The sequence below is a fragment of the Bufo bufo genome, chromosome 2 (assembly GCF_905171765.1).
Source record: "Bufo bufo chromosome 2, aBufBuf1.1, whole genome shotgun sequence".
NCBI classification, from domain to species: Eukaryota; Metazoa; Chordata; class Amphibia; order Anura; family Bufonidae; genus Bufo; species Bufo bufo.
In genome coordinates this window covers 356,894,248-356,912,087 of record NC_053390.1, presented here as the reverse complement: position 1 = coordinate 356,912,087, position 17,840 = coordinate 356,894,248, and the positions used below count along the sequence as shown (strand labels likewise).

The window sequence follows — 17,840 nt, the reverse complement described above, 5'->3', positions numbered from 1 at the left end:
CGCGCTCTCTCTCTCGCTCGCTCTCTCTCTCTCTCTCTCTCGCTCTCTCTCCCTCCCTCTCTCTCCCCCTCTCTCTCTCCCTCTCTCTCCACACTAACAGTTTGACCTTGTTAATTTTGTCTTCCTCTCCTTACAGCAAAAAGGATTCTTCAGTGCGACACCGTGAGCTGCTGGAAGCTGTATCTGGCCCATTGCTAAAATATCTTGAGGAGAACATCCAGGACTTGGTGTTACAGAATGCTATGTGTGTCGTGGTGACAAATACTCTTCTCTATGCACTGGGGGACTCGCAGCCTGTCATGTCTGCAATCGCTAGTATAGCAGCTGAAGCTTTTGTACCAGGTGGCAAAGATGGAGAGGTATTTAAGTTTTTTTTATTACCCTGCATCTGTAGCGTTTTTATATTGTACTATACTAAACCTTTTTATTAGATTTCATCTCCTCTCTAATATACCATAGTTCTTACTTACAGAAATGTTTTTCTTACTACATGGAAAATATACAATACTGCATTTAGTAAAATCGTGATATATATTCCATATTAAACTGTACTACTCAGCACAGAGGTGATCTTGTAATCTTTCTTTGTGGTTATAGTTTACTAAACTTTTAAAAGTTCTGTTTAAGCTCAAACTGAGGAACAGGAAAATGAAAAAAAAAAAAAAAAAAATTGTCTATTTTAATCCAAATGTACACTGCTCAAAAAAATAAAGGGAACACTTAAACAACACAATGTAACTCCAAGTCAATCACACTTCTGTGAAATCAAACTGTCCACTTAGGAAGCAACACTGAGTGACAATCAATTTCACATGCTGTTGTGCAAATGGGATAGACAACAGGTGGAAATTATAGGCAATTAGCAAGACACCCCCAATAAAGGAGTGGTTCTGCAGGTGGTGACCACAGACCACTTCTCAGTTCCTATGCTACCTGGCTGATGTTTTGGTCACTTTTGAATGCTGGCGGTGCTTTCACTCTAGTGGTAGCATGAGACGGAGTCTACAACCCACACAAGTGGCTCAGGTAGTGCAGCTTATCCAGGATGGCACATCAATGCGAGCTGTGGCAAGAAGGTTTGCTGTGTCTGTCAGCGTAGTGTCCAGAGCATGGAGGCGCTACCAGGAGACAGGCCAGTACATCAGGAGACGTGGAAGAGGCCGTAGGAGGGCAACAACCCAGCAGCAGGACCGCTACCTCCGCCTTTGTGCAAGGAGGAACAGGAGGAGCACTGCCAGAGCCCTGCAAAATGACCTCCAGCAGGCCACAAATGTGCATTTGTCTGCTCAAACGGTCAGAAACAGACTCCATGATGAGATCCTCAGACCCCTTGTGAGACCATATGCTGGTGCGGTTGGCCCTGGGTTCCTCCTAATGCAAGACAATGCTAGACCTCATGTGGCTGAAGTGTGTCAGCAGTTCCTGCAAGACGAAGGCATTGATGCTATGGACTTGCCCGCCCGTTCCCCAGACCTGAATCCAATTGAGCACATCTGGGACCTCATGTCTCGCTCTATCCACCAACGTCACGTTGCACCACAGACTGTCCAGGAGTTGGCAGATGCTTTAGTCCAGGTCTGGGAGGAGATCCCTCAGGAGACCGTCCGCCACCTCATCAGGAGCATGCACAGGCGTTGTAGGGAGGTCATACAGGCACGTGGAGGCCACACACACTACTGAGCCTCATTTTGACTTGTTTTAAGGACATTACATCAAAGTTGGATCAGCCTGTAGTGTGTTTTTCCACTTTAATTTTGAGTGTGACTCCAAATCCAGACCTCCATGGGTTGAAAAATTTGATTTCCATTTTTTTTTTTTTTGTGCGATTTTGTTGTCAGCACATTCAATTATGTAAAAAACAAAGTATTTCAGAAGAATATTTAATTAACTCAGATCTAGGATGTGTTATTTTTGTGTTCCCTTTATTTTTTTGAGCAGTGTATTTAAATGGTTGCTTTTAAGCATTAGTCATGCTCATTTAGTGTCCGTTTTGTTAGGTTTCCACTGTTTTTGGCAGAACAAAAAGTCCTGTGTTCGTTTCACCAAAAATAACGGATATATGATGGAATGGAACTTTTCTTTTTTTTTTTTTTTGTTCGTGCTGCTTTTATCATTTTTGTCAGTGAATAACTGAAAGAAATGGAAGTTGTTTCTATCCATCATTCAGTCCCTTAAACCAATAAATTTTTCTGTTGAACAGAATAACGGAAAAACCAACACAGATGGGAACTCAGCCCAAGTTGACAAAACACTTAAAGGGAACCTGTCACCGGGATTTTGTGTATAGAGCTGAGGACATGGGTTGCTATATGGCCGCTAGCACATCCGCAATACCCAGTCCCCATAGCTCTGTGTGCTTTTATTGTGGAAAAAAAACTATTTGATCCACATGCAAATTACCCTGAGATGTGTCCTGTACGTGAGATGAGTCCAGCGTGAAGTAGTGCAGCACTGCCCCGCATCCTCAGAATCTCCTCCTTGCTCCCCGACGTCAGACATCCAGAGCGCCGTAATCTCGCGATGCGCGAGCTAGCGCATACGCAGTGTCCTCATAGTGTTTCTTCCCTGTGCTGGCATCAGCCTTCAGGGAAGGAACAGCGCATACGCTAGCTCGCGCATCGCAATATTACGGCGCTCTGGCTTTCTGACGTCTGAGAGCAAGGAGGAGATTCGGAGGATGCGGGGCGGTGCTGGGCTCCTTCACGCTGGACTCATCTCACGTACAGGACTCATCTCAGGTTAATTTGCATATGTATCAAATGCGGTTTTTATACACAATAAAAGCACACAGAGCTATGGGGACTTAGTATTGCGGATGTGCTAGCGGCCATCTAGCAACCCATGTCCTCGGCTCTATACACAAAATCCCGGTGACAGGTTCCCTTTAGATCATGATAATCCTGAAGTCCCCTGCAGCCGGTGCCAGTACAACCACATATCTGGCTCTAGTTATGCTTGGCGATTAATCAAATTAATTTGATGGATGACACAATGGACAGGAGCTGATGTTGACATTGACTTACATGGTAGCGTTTTCTAGGCATGCTCTGTGATCTGTGCAGAGGTCAGGAGGGAGCTGATCAGCTGTGACTTCACCTACTGTGAGTGGTGGATCCTGTGTTATCTATACAGAGGTGTTACTTGTCATTGTAATTCTGCCTGTGGTGATGATGAGAACGGCTACTGAAAAGCTACCTGTACAGAACAGGAAATAATTACCTATTTTTAGACCTAGAGACCACTGTAAAAATGGCAGGATTATATCCAATTTTTTTAATACATAGAAAAATGTAAAAAAATAAAATAAAAATGTTGAACATAAAAACGTGATTTAAACAATTGGTCATTTTCTTATGGCACATTCTCTCTAATTGATAAGTTATATGTACCTCAGAATGGTGTCACAAAGAATTACAATTCAGAAAACAGCTCTCTCCTAAGATAACCTCGACGAAAAAGTTATGGGCAGAAAAAAATTAAGAAAAATCAATAATCATTCTTGAAAATAATTGCGAATTTTTATTATTTTGCCCAGCCCTAGTCTGGTGTAATAAATGCCTTGTTAGTTACTCAAATCAAATACATTGCAAATAGACAATCCAACAAGAAACAGAGTAGACCTCACCTGTAGATTGACATTTCAGTCTGTCCACTGTTTGTAATGTAATGCAGCATTGCTTATTGTATGCAGTATATTCCGTTTTGGTATTTCCTATTGTCATTGGCGTACAAGTCAATGTTGAAAACACTGGAGCTTGCTATAAAACCCTTACTACGTGACATTTGTTAGTGCCTCAAAGACGAATTGTTTGCATGTACCATAGTTTTTGATGTGGGCACAGTGCGTATTCCACTTGGGATTGAGAGTGATCTTCTTTGTGGTTCTTTAAAGCTTCACATTGCCGAGCACCCTGCTGGTCACCTTGTGCTGAAATGGTTGCTGAAGCAAGATAAAGACTTGAAAGAACAGGGTAAAGAAGGTAAGATGATACATAATGACCTTTATAGAATTTAACAAGTATTACAGGGCTACTTTAGTCCAACAGACTTATTCATACCTCGATGGTACTGTATCGTGTTGGTATGTTTTAGTTGTTTTGGATATAGAGGAGCTCCTTTACTAAAGACTGACATTTCACACTCCAGTCTTCGTGAAAATCCTTCTGGAGTAAGATACAACCAATTTAGTTAAAGAGGACCTTCACCAATCCTGACATGTCTTAGTAACGACTTGCATTTCATATACAGTAACTTTTCTTATGACTCTATGATGTGCCATTTCTCAAGAGATCCTGCTAGAAGGATCTGCCTGACAGACTATGGATAGCAGAAGCTGGTGTAGATTTCACGGACCTTTTATGCCAGTTTTCTTGACCTATAAGTCATCAATGTCAAATTGGCCGTGGTCCAACCCTTGGCACCGCCGATGATCATCTGTTTGAGGAGGAGCAGCACTTCCTAGGATCGTGACGTCACATTCATCGATCATGTGACCTGGACGCGGCTCAGTCCCATTCAATTGAATTCACTTGAATGGGAGGAGCTGTAACTACACTGCTCGCCGCCGACAGCAAGCAGGTTAACAGTTAAGAGAATGCAGCACTCATAAGAGCGCTGCGTTCACTTTATACAACTGATTGGCGGGGGTGCCGGGGATCGGACCCACGCCAATCTGATTTTCATGACCTATCATCAATATTGGAAACTGGACAACCCCTTTAACATAGGTATTGTAGATGCTGTTTCAACTTTTTCTCCTCACTTTCCAGCATATCTCTAATTTCTTCACACAAACTCTAAATCCTGTGACCCCCTCCCTACCTTTATCACTGCCATCCTCCTGCCCCAATGCTGTGCCTATTCTTGATACTCTGTGCCTCTAAGCACAGTACTGCAGAACTAGTTACCCCAAAAATAATAGTGCCACACAGATACTGTTACCTTAAAATAGTTCCCCCAAAAATATCCGTGGTAAGCAAATAGTACCATTTGCACATGGGTGGGGAACCTCTGGCCTGCACATACAGCCCAAGGGATCAATTTACATAGCCCCTGGCCCCCCGCCAGAGCATATAGTGAAAATGCTAATGACCGCTTCTATTATGGAAGCAGTCATTAGCGCAAGGGAGGTGAGAACAGCACTGTACTGGCTGTCCTCACCTTCCCTGGTCTTCTTCCAGCCCCGCTCTGTGTCCTGACATGTACAGTGTCAGGACATAGTGCACATAGATGCGCACTATGACCTGACGCTGTGCGCTGTCAGGACACAGAGCGGGCTGGAAGAAGTCCAGGGAGGGTAAGTGAATCTGCCAAGTGGCACAGTGCCATCCGGAGCTGGAGAGGTACCGTAAGTTTATTTATTTTAGTCATCTGATTGGATGCTGGGGGGTCTGTTAGGGGCAGATCTGAGGCTAATGGCAGGTGGAGAGGGTCTGATAGGGATCTAATCTGAGGCTGGGGAGGGTCTGATGGGAGTGTAATCTAAGGCTGGGGAGGGTCTGATCTAAGGCTGAGGAGTCTGATGAGGGCTCATCTGAGGCTGGAAAGGGTCTGATCCGAGGCTATGGGGGTCTGATGCTAGGCTAGGAGGTCTGATGGGAGTCTAACTTGAGGCTGGGGGTTCTGATGGGGATCTGATCTGAGGCTGGGGGTTCTGATGGGGGTCTGATCTGAGGCTGGGGGTCTGATGGGGGGCTGATCTGAGGCTGATGCAGACTGGGGGTCTGATAGGAGACTGATGGAGGTGGGGGGCAGATCTGAGACTGAGAAAGGGACAAAGGCAGGGACAGTTGCGAAGGAAGAGGCAGGGACAGTGGCAGAGTGTAAGCTGGGTGAACCCCTCTCTGGACCCCCCCGGGTTTTGCTTGGCTGCCATTAATACCAAATAAAGAACTAAATAAATAACATTCTGAACTTAAAAATTAGACTGCTATGTTTGGTCAAAATGGCACCTCTACTATATGTAATATATACAGTGCATTTTGTGCTGCAAAAATACAGCACTCTAGATTTTTTTTAATTGACGCACAATTTCTGTAACCCCTAAGTCAGTTGTATGTTTTTTTTTTTTTTGTTTTTTTTAATTCTTTTATTGATGTGAAAGGAAAAAAACCCAGCAACGTTTTACAACCATGATACGTGTCCAGTTGTATGTTTGACCAAATATAGAAGTCAAATTTATTTAGTTGAGAATTTTGTACAGCCCGTGAATGATGTTACAAATATCCAAATTGCCATCGGCAGCAAAAAGGTTCCCCACACCTGATTTACAGTAATAGTGCCCACAAAATAATAGTACCAAGGAAAGTGCCATACAATAGTGCGGGTAGGTTGTCACGGTTTTTTGGAGATGATTTTGAGTTATATTTTCCTGCAGATTTTCAGCCAAACTCAGAAGTGGATTTGAAAGGAATTGGAAATCCAAAGGAAGGACTTGTACTTCTCCTGCTTGCTGGATCCACTTCTGGCTTTGGCTGAGAAACTCTGCCTTTAAAACTCCAAAAACTCTGTGTGAACCTATCCTAATAATGCTTCCATTGTGCCAAGCAGACGGCTTCCAATAGTAACAGTGCTCACAAAATAATTCTACCAAGCAGAGTGAGCCCCCAACAACGTCCGATATTGGAAGCCAGGAAAAGAGCGTCACTTCTTTTTCACTGACTGTGACTTTTAAATTTAAATTTAAACTTGTAGGAAATATTTTTCGTTCCATGCCTTGGGTCCTCTGATGGTTATAGTTGGTGTTTCACCATAGAGCAGTGTTTCTCAATATTCCTAAACCAAGATCTTCCAAATTACATCAAAGTGCAGCCAAGACGATGATCATACACACTGCTGCACCTATAAAAAGCACACAGTGAGAGCAATAACCTCTAAAAACATTGTATGTAGCTTCCCCCTCTCCCAGGGTACTTCAGGATTTATGCCTGTAATATTTTTGAATAATCCTACCCAGTTTTCCTTCCATTCCGCTTATAACGATGACCTGTTACCTTCATTCTCCGGGTCAGTACGAATACAGCGATGGCAGATTTCGGTTTTTTTTGTTCTTAAATATTTAAAAAAATAAAATAAAATGCCTCCCAGTGTCTACTGTGTAAAACAGCATGTGATGCGCACTCAGCTCCTGAGGTGCCGCCATGTTTAAAGACCCAAAATCTGCTGTTTTACGGTGGGTGGTTGGGAAGGGGTTAAGGTTGCAGTTTTTTTCTTAGGTGTGTGTGTGTTGTGTATTATATTTTATTAGGATAATATTCAGTAATGATCATACAATTTAAAATGACCGTAGATGGCTTGTGTGTATTGATCTCAAAATGCATATACACATTTCACTCAATACAATCATATCTTTTATGCAATTCTTAATAGGCTCTTTTGCTGGAACGTTACTAGAACACGTGGGCATCAAGAATCTCAGCAGCTGGGCCCAAGTGAACAGAGGAGCCATAGTCCTTTGCTGGTAAGAGTCCGACTAGTCTTTTATATAAACCTTTTCATATTATGGAAATGGCATTCGGCAAGGGGCTTTATGGATGTGTGGTGTGAAAAAAGTAATTGCTTAAAGAAAAATGTAATAAAACACGATTAGAGTTTGCTAAACAGCATATGGCCGACTCTTCAACGTATGGAAGAAGGTTCAGATGAGACTAAAAGTGAACTTTTTGGATATCATTGGAAACCCTATCGGGGAGGTTTATCAAAACTATTGTGGAATCTGGTTGGTTGCTGTGGGCAACTAACCCAGTTTTCCTTTTACACCAGTGTTGATAAATCTCCCCCTATGCCTGACACACACTTCCTATCCCCCGAAGAACACCATACTCACAGTAAAGCATGGTGGTGATTGCATGATGCTGTGGGAAAACTTTTCATTGACAAGGGCAAGGATTAAAAAACTAGTTAGGATTTAAGGAAAGATGGATGGCAGTGGAGGGCAATTCTTGAGGGGAAAACCTGTTCAGTCGGCCAGAGATTTCAGACCAGGACGGGGGTCCACCTTCCAGCAGGACAATGAGCCAAAATATATTGCTAAAGCTACACTGGAGTGGTTTTATGGAAAACATTAAAATGTTTTGAAATGGCCTAGTCAAAACCCAATCCAATTAAGAATCTGTGACTACTGTACACCAACTCATCCCATCAAACTTAGGCCTCATGCACACGACCGGTTTTTTTTGCGGTCCGCAAAACGGATTTCCGTTGTTCCGTGATCGTTTTTTCTTCCGTGGGTCTTCCTTGATTTTTGGAGGATCCACAGACATGAAAAGTGAAAAAAAAAACTAAGTCAAGTTTCCATTGAAAATGATAGGAAAAACGGACACGGATCACGGACACGGATCTTGTGTGCATCCGTGATTTTTCACGGACCCATTGACTTGAATGGGTCCGTGAACCGTTGTCCGTGAAAAAAATAGGACGGGTCCTATTTTTTTCACGGACTGGAAAAATGGATCACGGGCGCGGAAGCCAAACGGTGCATTTTCCGATTTTTCCGCGGACCCATTGAAAGTCAAAGGGTCCGCGGAAAAAAAAAACGGAAAACGGAACAAAGGCCGCGGATGCACACAACGGTCGTGTGCATGAGGCCTAAAAGGAACTGGAGCACTTTAGCCTGGAAAAATGGACAATAATACCAGTGTCTAGACGTGCTAAGCTTGCAGAGACCTACCCCAAGAGACTTGCATCTGTAATTTCAGCAAAAGGTGGCTTCACACAGTATTGACTTTTAGGGGCTAAATACTTATTTTTTTGTCCTTATTGTTTGTTTCGCAATAAAAAATATTTTCTGCCTTTAAAGTAGGTGTGCTGTATAAATCAAATAGTACAAACCCCCCAAAATACATTTAAACTCCAGGTTGTAATACAACAAAAGACAAACACCAAGTGGGACATCTTTCGCAATAGGTTACGTTTGACCCCTTCATGCCCGATGACCTACATGTATGTCATCGGGCGTGTGTTTAAAGATGGCGCCCGCTGCGGTTGCCAAAGCCGCAGGTGGCCGCCTGCTTTTTATAGAAGAGACCCTCTGCTAATGTCCGCAACCGACAGTAATGCCGATCGCGGACATTTAACCCCTCAGATGCCGTGGTCAATCCTGACCACGGCATCTGAGCGCTGAAAACCGAAAGCTTTCGCTTTCGGTTGTGATCCGGCTCCCTCCGTGTGGCGATCGGAGGAGCCTGAGCGTGTATGCAGCATAAAATAAAAAAAATTTAAAAAAATTCAAATCGCCCCCCTTTTCCCAAAATAAAAGAACAAAAAAATAAAGCAAAAAAATACACATCGTGGGTGTGGCAATGTGTGAAAACGCCCATAGTATAAAAATATATTCCCTATACGGCAAACAGCAAAACGAAAAAAAGCGTCCAAATGGCCGATTCACCGTTTTTGGTCGCTTAATTTTCTACAAAGATGATTTTAAAAAAAGTCATACAGACTCCAGAATGGTATCAATGAAAAGTTCAGATCGCCCCACAAAAAATGAGCCCCCATACAGTTCCGTACACATAATTACAAAAAAGTTATAGGGGTCAAAATATGGCGACAAAAAAAATAAAACAGATTTTTTTTTTTTTCCCCCCCACTTTTTAATTTTTTAATGAAAATTCAAAACGACGGATTCGTACTGACCAGTAAAATAAAAGTAACTGTCCAGTTTTATCGAACGTCGTAAATTAAAAAAAAAAAACGTAAAACTGTGGTGGAATTGCTTTTTTTTTTTTTTTGCAATTTCACCCCATTTGGAAGTTTTTTCCCGCTTCCCACTACATCATGTGCAATATTAAATGGTGGCGTTGGAAAGTACAACTTGTCCCGCAAAAAACAAGACCTCATGTGGCTATGTGAACAGACAAGTAAAAAAGTTATAGCTCTGGGGAGGCAGGGAGTGCAAAACAAAAACGCAAAAAAAAAAAAAAAAAAAACTCCGGGCCTGAAAGGTTAATGTGTAGACATAAAATAAAACCACTAGAAATGGCTAAAAAATTATAGGTTTAAATTGAAAATATCTTAGACATGGTGGATAACTGGAAAAGAGAATTGAATTTAAATGAGTTATGGTGGAGTAATAGGTAGGAGGAGTACAGCATTTCACAGACTGCACAACACTATTGCCAAATCTCAGCCTCCGTTATCTCCGAGATAAACATCTCTTTACGCTGGGTTCAGACCTGAGCGTACTGGATGGAGCGCTCTGTATGCGCGATTCTACTGGCGTCTCACATACGTGGCTCCTGTGCAAGCTAACGCCCATTGTCGCGCGTTCCCGGAAGTCTATGTACGGGAACGCTCGACACTACGCCCCAAAGAAGCTCCTGTACTTCTTGGGTACAGGGCGTTTTGCAGTGCGTTCGTACGCGCTGTAAAACGCTCAGGTGAGAACCATTCCCATAGGGAATCATTGGTTCTTGCCTGTTGAGCGTTTTACAGTGCGTAGGAACGCGCTGTAAAACGCTCAGGTGTGAACCCAGCCTTAAGGACAAGGAATAAAAGGCCCCACAGGCACATCTAGGAAAGCCTACAATAGTGGGTTGACATTTTCCATGTATACTTTTAAAAAACACTGCAGCTGCAGTTGTGCAAATGAATATTTGTCGAGTGTAATTCTGACAAGTAGAAGAGTTTCAGAAAATAAAAATGCCATTGTGACTGTTGACTTCGCTCCACATTTCCATCTATTCATATTTGTCTTGGGGAAGGGTACAAACCACGCTGCAGGTAATTCCATCCCCTTTTAGACCCTGCACTCTTCACCTCTCTCTAATCCTCATTAACAATGGCTGGCTGAGTTTTGCAAGACGATTGACCCCTAGGAGGAATAGATCTAGCTCGCAATGTGACTTGTAATGAAGCACATCTCAGCGTGGGCATTATACCCTTTGTTCAGTGATTCGCTCGTTGTAATCGCCTACCCCTCTTACTCTAGGCAATATCATTAACTCTGCTCCCGTTGGCCTTGGCTCATTGTTTACCTGGTTACAGTAATTCAAAGGAGCAGTGTTCTAGAGCGCATTATGGTGCCGAGTCATTATTTGCTTGAGATTACAGGCTTTAAATATTTTAATGTTTTTTATTATTGCACAGTGGTTAGCCTTGCTGCTCTTTGTTTTGTAAATTAAAAGGGATCATTTGCGGCATCCAGAATGTGCAGGGGGAAGAACAAGTTAAAAGCTGTTAGCAGGAAAACCAATAAAGACTTACAGCACTTTCACATTGTAATGGTATTTATCTTGACATTGCAACATTTTTGTGAAATAATTTTTTTGTTTTCAGCCTTTTACAAAGTTCGGATGAAGAAATTGCCACTCAAGTAAAAAATGGACTCAAGGGCATTGTGACCAAACCAAAAGACACCAAAAACAATAAAGCAATCGAAGCTTTACTAGAACATTTACATTCTTCCTAGTTTTGACTCTTTTGAGGAATCATGGCCGGCGTGTCATCTGTAGGCTCAGGAAAGACTTGTAAGAAGGTTTTATATTTATAAATAAAACTCCTTTACACAGTTGTTGTTTTTTAGCCTTTTATTTTATTAGCATCTACAGTATATATTTATTGCTATAGTCTTATTAAAGGATTGTCACGACAATCCCTTCTTAGGGCTCATGCACTCGACCGTTGTTTTGCGGTCCATTTTTCACAGATCCGTTGTTCTGTATCTGAGAGGTTTTTTTCTCTGATTTAAGTCCTCTTCCGTTCCGTTATTCCACAAAACATATCTATATGGTTTCCGTATGCGATTCATTTTTTAGGGATTGGAAACAGTAACTTATTAATCACCAAACACATGAGCAATATGGGCTGGGCATAGCATTTCTACAGTATGGATCCGCAAAATACGGATGACATACGAATGTGCTCCATATTTTTTGCGGACCCATTGACTTAAATGGGGCCTCGGACTGTGATTTGCGGACAATAATAGGACATGCACTACTTTTTTGCGGTACGGAAACGGAACGCACACAGAGTACCTTCCGCTGTTTTTGCTGACCCATTGAAGTGATTGGTTCCGCATACTGTCCGCAAAAAAACCCGGAACGGAAGCGGAAAGAAAATTTGTTTGTGTGAATGAGCCCTTATTAAAAGGATCTGAGAAGAAGAGTTCTGCTGTCAGGATGCCCAGCGATCAGCTGTAATCTGTGGAGGAACCAAGCAGCAAATGTTTTAATTTCCTAGTAGTGCCACCTCTGGTCCGCACTATGCGAGAGTGCCCTGACTCTCCCACCATGGCACATCAGGTGGGGCTGGTATAAAGGACAAGCGTGTTGGATTTCAACTTGCCTAATGTTTTTGTTCTCAAATGAGATTAGTTAGTAAAAGATTTGTCTGACAGTGGCTAATTCCTCTCTCTGTTTAGGACAAATGCACACGGGCCATGAAAAGAGTTGGTGACGGAGGTGTTTGACACTGGCTTATTCCCCTCTCTCTGTTTAGGATACATGCATACTGGGCCGTGAGATTAGTTTGTAATAGGGGTGAGCAAATCAAGCTTCAGATCCAAGATCCGAAGTTGATTTGTTCCTAAACGTTGTTTAATGCTGTACGCAGACCGGTCTCTGTACAGCATTAAAATGTATGTGCTGTGGTGGGGCAAAATTCGTTAAAGGGGTTGTCCAGGTTCAGAGCTGAACCGGACATATCCACTTCATCACCCAGGCAGCCCCTCTGAGAACATTTCATGCTCCGATGCTCTCCTTTGCCCTGCGCTGAATCCCTTTTTCTGCAGATCCTGTGACATACCGGGTCTCTGCTAGGCGGGAGATTCCGCTCATCTCAGACAGGCTGGGTAAAGAAGGGGATATGTCCGGCTTCAGCTCTGAACCCGGACAACCCGTTTAAGTCCAAAATCGTGCGAGACTTCAGTGTATAACATCGGGCTTACATTCTACAACTTCGGATTCCTGTTTTAAAATGTATTTAAGGCTTCATGCACACGACCGTATGTATTTTGCAATCTGCAAAAAATACGGATGACATCTGTGTGCATTCGTTATTTTGCGGAACGGAACAGCTGGCCCCTAATACAACAGTCCTATCCTTGTCTGTAATGCGTACAATAGGACAGGTTCTATTTTTTTTGCAGAACGGAAATATGGAATGCACAAGGAGTACCTTCCTTTTTTTTTTGCGGACCCATTAAAATGAATTGTTCCGTATACAGTCTGCAAAAAAAAAAACAGAAATGACACAGAATGAAAATACGTTATGTGCATGAGGCCTAAAGTTGTAGAATCAAAGCCCAAAGTTATTCACCAAACTAATTTTGCCTCACCGCAGCACTTACATTTTAAAGGGTTTCTGTCACCTGAAAAATGGGTATTAAGCTGGCTGACATTAGCGATGTGGTAATGTCAGCTGAACATAACTATATTAGTGCCATCTCGCTGCCTAAAGGCTTTATTGAGAAAAACAAACTTTTATAATATGCTAATTAGCCTCTAGGAGCAGGGGGGCATTGAACCTGCTCCTAGAGGCTCCGTTTGCCCACCTCTTTTCGCGTCCTTCTTCTCTTGATTGACAGGGCCAGGGCAGCACTGCTCTCCTCCCGCCGGCCGTGTCTGCAGTGCAAATCTCGCGCCATTCAGTGTTTGATGCAGGCGCAGTGAGGGAAGGACGCTCGGCGGCGTATGCCCCCAAAAATAGTACTAGTCTAACCGTCACCTCATCCCGCAAAAAATGAGCCCCTACATAGGACAATCGCCCAAAAAATAAAAAAAACTATGGCTCTCAGACTATGGAGACACTAAAACATGATTTATTTATTTTTGTTTCAAAAATGCTTTTATTGTGTTAAATGTAAAAAAAAAGTATACATATTAGGTATTGCTGCGTCCGTAACAACCTGCTCTATAAAAATACCACATGACCTAACCCCTCAGATGAACACCAAAAAAGCCATTTTTTGGTCCCCTTACATCACAAAAAGTGTAATAGCAAGTGATCAAAAAGTCATATGCACCCCAATAAAATTGTACCACTCAAACAGTCCTCTCATCCCGCAAAAATCATACCCTACATAAGAAGAGAATCGCCCAAAAAAATAATAAATAAAAGCGGTGTCAAAAAGCCATTTTGTCATCTTGCATCACAAAAAGTGTAATAGCAAGCCATCAAAAAGTCATACGCACCCAAAAATAGTACCAAAGAAACCGTTATCTCATACTGAAAAAAATTAGCCCTTACATAAGACAGTCACCCAAAAAATAAAAAAAAACTATGGCATTCAGATATATATATGGACAAAAAAAATCATCTTTTTCAAAAATGCTTTATTATGTAAAACTGAAACAAACAATATTTGGTACTGTCGCGTCCGTAACAACCTGCTCTATAAAAAATAGCTCATGATCTAACTTGTCAGATGAACGTTGTAAATAACAAAATAATAAAAACAGTGCCAAAACAGCTATTTTTTTTGTTACCTTGACTCACAAAAAGTGTAATATAGAGCAACCAAAAATCATCTGTACCCTAAAATAGTACCAACAAAACTGCCACGTTATCCCGTAGTTTCCAAAATGGGGTCACTTTTTTGTAGTTTCTACTCTAGGGGTGCAACAGGGGGTGTTCAAATGTGACATGGCAAGTTAAAATTATCCCAGTGAAATCTGCTTTCCAAAAAAACATATGGCGTTCCTTTTCTTCTGCGCAATGCCGTGTGCCCGTACAGCAGTATACGACCACATATGGGGTGTTTCTGTAAACTACAGAATCAGGTCCATAAATATTGAGTTTTGTTTGGCTGTTAACCCTTCTGAAATTTCATCAGCATTTTCCTTTAATTCTTGTGAAACACCTAAAGGGTTAACGTTTGTAAAATCAGTTTTTCATACCTTGATGGGTTTAGTTTCTAAAATGGGGTCAATTTTGGGTGGTTTCTAATATGTAAGCCTCACAAAGTGACTTCAGACCAGAACTGGTCCTTTTAAAAAGTGGGTTTTGGAAATTTTCTGAAAAATTTCAAGATTTGCTTCTAAATTTCTATGCCTTCTAACGTCCCCAAAAAATAAAATGGCAATCACAAAATGATCCAAACATGAAGTAGACATATGGGAAATGTAAAGTAATAACTATTATATGAGGTATCACGATCTGTTTTAAAAGCAGAGAAATTGAAGTTTGGAAAGTTGCAAATTTTTCCCAATTTTTGATAAATTTGGTATTTTTTTTTATAGATAAAAATGAAATCTTTTGATTTAAATTTACCACTGTCATGAAGTACAATGTGTGACGAGAAAACAATCTCAGAATGGCCTGGATAAGTAAAAGCGTTTTAAGTTATCACCACATAAAGTGACACATGTCAGATTTGCAAAAATCCTTAAGGTCCTTAAGGTGAAAAATGACCCGGTCCTTAAGGGGTTAATACCCATTTTTCAGGTGACAGAAACTCTTTAAGGCTACTTTCACACTAGCTGAGTTCCGTCCTAGGGGCTTAAATCCGGAAAAGAACTGATCAGTTTTATCCCCATGCATTCTGAATGGAGAGTAATCCGTTCAGGATGCATCAGGATGTCTTCAGTTCAGTCTTTTTGACTGATCAGGCTTTTCAGAAAACCGTAGCATGTTGTATTTTTACCTCCGGCCAAAAATCCGGAACACTTTGACTGAACGCCGGATCCGGCCTTTTACCCATTAACTTGCATTAACACGGTTATGAGGGGGTGATCTGTGGATGGCACTGGTATATATGTGTCACCCACAGACCCCCCCCCCCCCCCAATAACTGCCATCCACAGATCCCCCCCTCCCCATAACAGTGCCATCCACAGATCCCCCCCCCATCATAACAGTGCCATCCACAGATACCCTAATAACCTGTGGGAGGGGCTGGTGTCATGCAAATGCGGCGGGGCTGGTGCGGTCACTGTACTCCAGCCCCGCCACTCACTCACTGCTTTATTGCCTAAACATTTTATAATAATAGCTTTCATTGAAGTTCTGATCCCCAGCCCCATCTTTACTACTTACTAAATGTTCTGTAGCAGACAGAGCAGGGCGGGCAGCCGGCCGGAACTCACTGCCGTCACGTGCCTGCGCCGCCTACTTTATGAATGAATTAGGCGGTGCAGGCACGTGACGTCAGTGAGTTCCGGCCGCCCGCCCTGCTCTGCCTGCTACAGGACATTTAGTAAGTAGTACAGATGGGGCTGGGGATCAGAACTTCAATTAAAGTTATTATTATAAAAGGCTTAGACCATAAAGCAGTGAGTGAGCGGTGGGGCTGGAGTACAGTGACCGCACCGACCCGCTGCATTTGCATGACACCGGCCCCTCCTCCCCCGTCCAGCTGATACATCGCAGTTTGTGATGCTGCAGCATCGCAGACTGCGATGTAGAATGGCAGCATTCGCCCCATAAGACGCTGGGGCATTTTCCCCCCACTTTTGCACCTATCTTCTATATTTTAGAATTGTCTCTTATATTATTATCTGTATGTCTTCTTGTAGACACCAATAACGATGCTTTTTGTATTATATGTGTGGTGGTTTTGAATAGGTTCTCTAGAGATGTGATTAGCAAGCATTTATGGATTCTTAGCAAATATGGTCGATTCAAAAATATTATGAAGTCTCATCTTAGCACTCTATTCATCTTGCTAAAAACTGACCTTAATCTCTGTAAACTAGAATTTTAAGGACACGCCTCAGATTTGACTCTGTTCACAATGCATTTGGGGCACACACGCTACTATGAGTAATATGCAAAAGCAGTGAAGCAGCACACTGGTTTATGTGTAAACGTGTGCACACATTTGAATTGCATTACTGCTATACTTGCTGTACATAGAAATTTGAAGGTCTTGTGCACATTTTTGGGCCACTTTTTAAAATGGGAACAGAAAGACTTGCCTCTCTGGGGCGTAGGTCTACAAAATAAATTCAGGGCATGTAGGATACAGCTACACTTTGCTCTAATTAACTCCTCAGCACACTTTAATTTTACTACATTCATTTTTCTAGTGCGTTTATGGAAATAGATGTACAGTTACGTCCATTGGATGGCGCAGGAGCTGCCATCCAATGGACATGGGAGCTATCTGTAGTAAATATCTGGGGCAACTGCTAAGATGGGAGAAAACTCTGATCCTAGCCGTCTAACTCCTTAGATGGTGTGGTGAATACTGACCTCAGCATTGAAGAGGTTTTGCAGGTGCTACAGAGTTCCAATGTTTTCTATGGCAGCCAGGGGGCCCCAACATTGGCTCCCACAGGTGCCCTGTTTTATTAATAGGATGTCTGTCCCGTTTTTTTGAATGCAGGGCTTTTTTTCCATCTAAAATTATAGATCTAAGATGGAAATTGCTAAAACGAATGCAAAATATGCATAACAGATGTTTAAAATGCAGGATCAGTTTTTTTTGTTTCTGTTTTTCTGACTGCTCATAAGAATGGAAGACTAAACACTGATGTGAGGAAAGTATAGGAAAAGATTGATTACAACAGACCAGCCACTGAGGTTGCTACTTTCACACTAGCGTTCGGGGCTCCGCTTGTGAGTTCCGTTTGAAGGCTCTCACAAGCGGCCCCGAACGGATCCGTACTGCCCCAATGCATTCTGAGTGGATGCGGATCCGCTCAGAATGCATCAGTTTGGCACCGTTTGGCCTCTGCTCCGCTCAGCAGGCGGACACCCGAACGCAGCTTGCAGCGTTTTCGTGTCCGCCTGGCCGTGCGGAGCCAAACGGATCCGTCCAGACTTACAATGCAAGTCAATGGGGACGGATCCGTTTGACATTGACACAATATGGTGCAATTTCAAACGGATCCGTCCCCCATTGACTTTCAATGTAAAGTCAGGATTATACCATCAGATCGGAGTTTTCTCCAATCCGA

The 17,840-nt window shown here is 42.5% G+C and overlaps 1 protein-coding gene across 1 annotated transcript in view; it reads left to right on the top strand.

Annotated features, from left to right (window-relative positions):
* The window catches only part of PUM3 (pumilio RNA binding family member 3), a 93,914-nt gene extending 82,406 nt beyond the window's left edge, over positions 1–11,508 (top strand). The window contains exons 15-18 of the mRNA XM_040417119.1: positions 137–359; positions 3,893–3,980; positions 7,369–7,459; positions 11,275–11,508. Coding sequence (XP_040273053.1) covers positions 137–359; positions 3,893–3,980; positions 7,369–7,459; positions 11,275–11,407 — 535 coding nt within the window. The 3' untranslated portion in view covers positions 11,408–11,508. The remainder of the gene's footprint in view (positions 1–136; positions 360–3,892; positions 3,981–7,368; positions 7,460–11,274) is intronic.
* Positions 11,509–17,840: the final 6,332 nt, after the last annotated feature.